This window comes from Nomascus leucogenys, chromosome 4 (assembly GCF_006542625.1).
Source record: "Nomascus leucogenys isolate Asia chromosome 4, Asia_NLE_v1, whole genome shotgun sequence".
In the NCBI taxonomy this organism is placed as follows: Eukaryota; Metazoa; Chordata; class Mammalia; order Primates; family Hylobatidae; genus Nomascus; species Nomascus leucogenys.
In genome coordinates, this window is record NC_044384.1 from 81700424 (window position 1) to 81703094 (window position 2671).

The following is a 2671-nucleotide window of genomic DNA, read 5'->3' on the forward strand; positions in this document are numbered from 1 at the left end:
CATGATGGGGGAATGGCCATCGTGCCTTGTCCAGGGAACAATGCACACAGAGCATGAGCCCACCTGTGCAGCAAGATGCTGATATCCAGGTATCTGTGTCTGGATGGATGGGAAAAGACTTGACCCCATGAGCCCAGCAAGTTAACACTGGTTGTATATGGACTTCCATGGGCTTTTCTTTATTTCCCCAAATTTATTTTATTTTATTTATTTATTTATTTATTTATTTACTTATTTATTTATTTATTTTGGGACAGGGTTTCACTTCAGTTGCCCAGGCGAGAATGCAGGGGCACGATCATGGCTCATTGTGGCCTCAACCTCCCAGGCTCAAGCAATCTTCCTGCCTCATTTTTTTTGACTTTTTGTAGAGATAAGGTCTCACTATGTCACTCAGGCTGGTCTCCAACTCCTGGGCTCAAGTGAACCTCCTGCTTCAGCTTCCCAAAGTGCTGGGATTACAGGCGTGAGCCATCGCACCCAACCCTGTATTTCCCAAAATTTCTAAAGAATGGCAGGCACAGTTTGAGACCAGCCTGAGTGACATAACAAGACCCTGTCTGTATTTATTAAAACAAACAAAATAGTAAAGTCTCCAAGACACACAGCCTTGCCTAATAACTTTAATTTGTTTGGAAAAGCCCTGCCTTCTAAGTGAAAAGCTGTCACATGAAAAAAATATTCCCATTACTTTGTTCAATTCTTTTATTGCAGTAAAATACACAAAACATGAAAATTACCATCTTAATCAGTTTTTTAAAATAATTTTTAAATGTATACATCAGTGGTATTAAATACATTTTGTAATGTTGTGCAACCATTACTGCCATCTATCTCCAGAGTGCTTTTCATCTTGCAAAACTGAAAAGTTACACCCCTTAAACAATAGTTTCCTATTCCTCCCTCCCCCGTCCCCTGGCAATCACCATTCTACTCTCTGTTTCTATGATTTTGACTATTTTACATACTTCATATAAGTGGAATCATACATTATTTGTCTTCTTTTGTGTAACTGACTTATTGCACTTAACATGTCTTCAAGATTTATTCATGTTGTAGCATGTAGTTTTCCTTCCTTTTTAAGGCTAAATAATATTCCATTGTATGTATGTACTATATTTTGATTATTCATTTGTCTGTTGATGGACACTTGGGTTGCTTCTGTGTTTTATTATGAATAATGCTGCTATGAACATGGGTGAACAAATCCTTTTTTGAGACTCTGCTTTCAATTATTTTGTGTATACCTTGAAGGGGAATTGCTGGATCTTGTGGTAACTCTATTTTTACTTTATTTCTGGCCTTTCTATTTTATTCCATTGGTCTACATGACTGTCTTTATGCCAGTACCACATTGTTTTGATTACTGTCACTTTGTAGTAAGTTCTCCAGCTTTGTTCCTTCTTTTCAAGATTTCTTTCACTATTTGGGGTTCCTTGATATTCCATATGGATTTTATAATTGTTTTTCTATTTCTGCAAAAACCATTTTTGGGATTTTGATAGGGATTGCATTGAATCTTTAGTGGTATTGACATCTTAACAACATTAAGTCTTCTGTTCTCTTGCCTCAGGTGTCCCACGTCCGCCCATTCGTCTTCCTTCATTGCTGAGTTCTTGGCTGGCATCAGAAAAATGGCTACAAACTTCTCAGTGCATGAGAAGATCTGGTTTGCCAAGTTCAAATATGACATTGCAGAAAGGAGATTCTATGAGCAGATGAACGGGCCTGTGGCCAGCACCTCCTGCCAGGAGAATGGGGCCAATGTGATCCTCCATGACATTGTGAGAGCCAGAGAGAACATCCAGAAATCCCTGGCCAGAAGCTCAGGCCCCAGGGTCTCCAGCGGCCCCAGCGGAGAACACAGCAAGCTCGTTGTCCAGATCGCCAGTCTGGAAGTGGAGAACCAGAGCCTGCGCAGCGTGGTGCAGGAGCTGCAGCAGGCCATGTCCAAGCTGGAGGCCCAGCTGAACATGCTGGAGAAGAGCTCTGCTGGCCACCGAGCCACAGTCCCTCAGACCCAGCACGTGTCTCCCATATGCCAAGTGGAGCCCCAGCCAAGAAGCCAACCACACCAGGAGAGGATGACAGGACAATGACATTGACCTTTTTGGCAGTGACAATGAGGAGGAGGACAAGGAGGCAGCACAGCTGCGGGAGGAATGGCTGCCATCTCCCCCAGTAATTAGAAAAGTCTTATTGTGAGGTTTTTGATACCTTTTTATAGTTTTATGTTGTCTTCTTTGTTTTAAGGAATATATGAAGTTGTTTCAAAATTGGGAACAAGAATTGTCACATTCTTTTGTTTTTTCTTCATATTTTCTCCATATTTTTCTCGTTTTCCTCTTTTGCCCTCCAGTCCTAGCAGGAAAGTAGGTGTCATGGGTGAAGACTTTCCACTTCCTGGACCATTGGAGTCTCTGGGACCATCCACAGTCCCCAAGCCTGGGAAAGTGCTCTGTTCTTTAGCATATTAAAAATGGCCCTAGCCTGCCCTTAAATGACTCTAGAGGGGTCATTCAAGTGTATGTGTGTATGTGGAAAGATGATTAATATGTCAAATATGGCTTAAAGGAGCCAGCAGGATCTTGAGACACAGTAAAAATATCCCCCCCGCCACCCTTCAGGGGTGGGGAATTTTGATTCCTCCCTGGTAAATCTCTGTCAAATT

The 2671-nt window shown here is 41.9% G+C and overlaps 1 protein-coding gene across 1 annotated transcript; it reads left to right on the forward strand.

The window, feature by feature from the left end:
* Positions 1-1634: 1634 nt before the first annotated feature.
* Positions 1635-2121, forward strand: LOC115834703 (elongation factor 1-delta-like). Its single transcript, XM_030810136.1, has 2 exons — positions 1635-1751; positions 1824-2121. The coding sequence occupies exons 1-2, from the start codon at positions 1635-1637 to the stop codon at positions 2097-2099; spliced, it is 393 nt and encodes a 130-aa protein (XP_030665996.1). The 3' UTR covers positions 2100-2121.
* Positions 2122-2671: the final 550 nt, after the last annotated feature.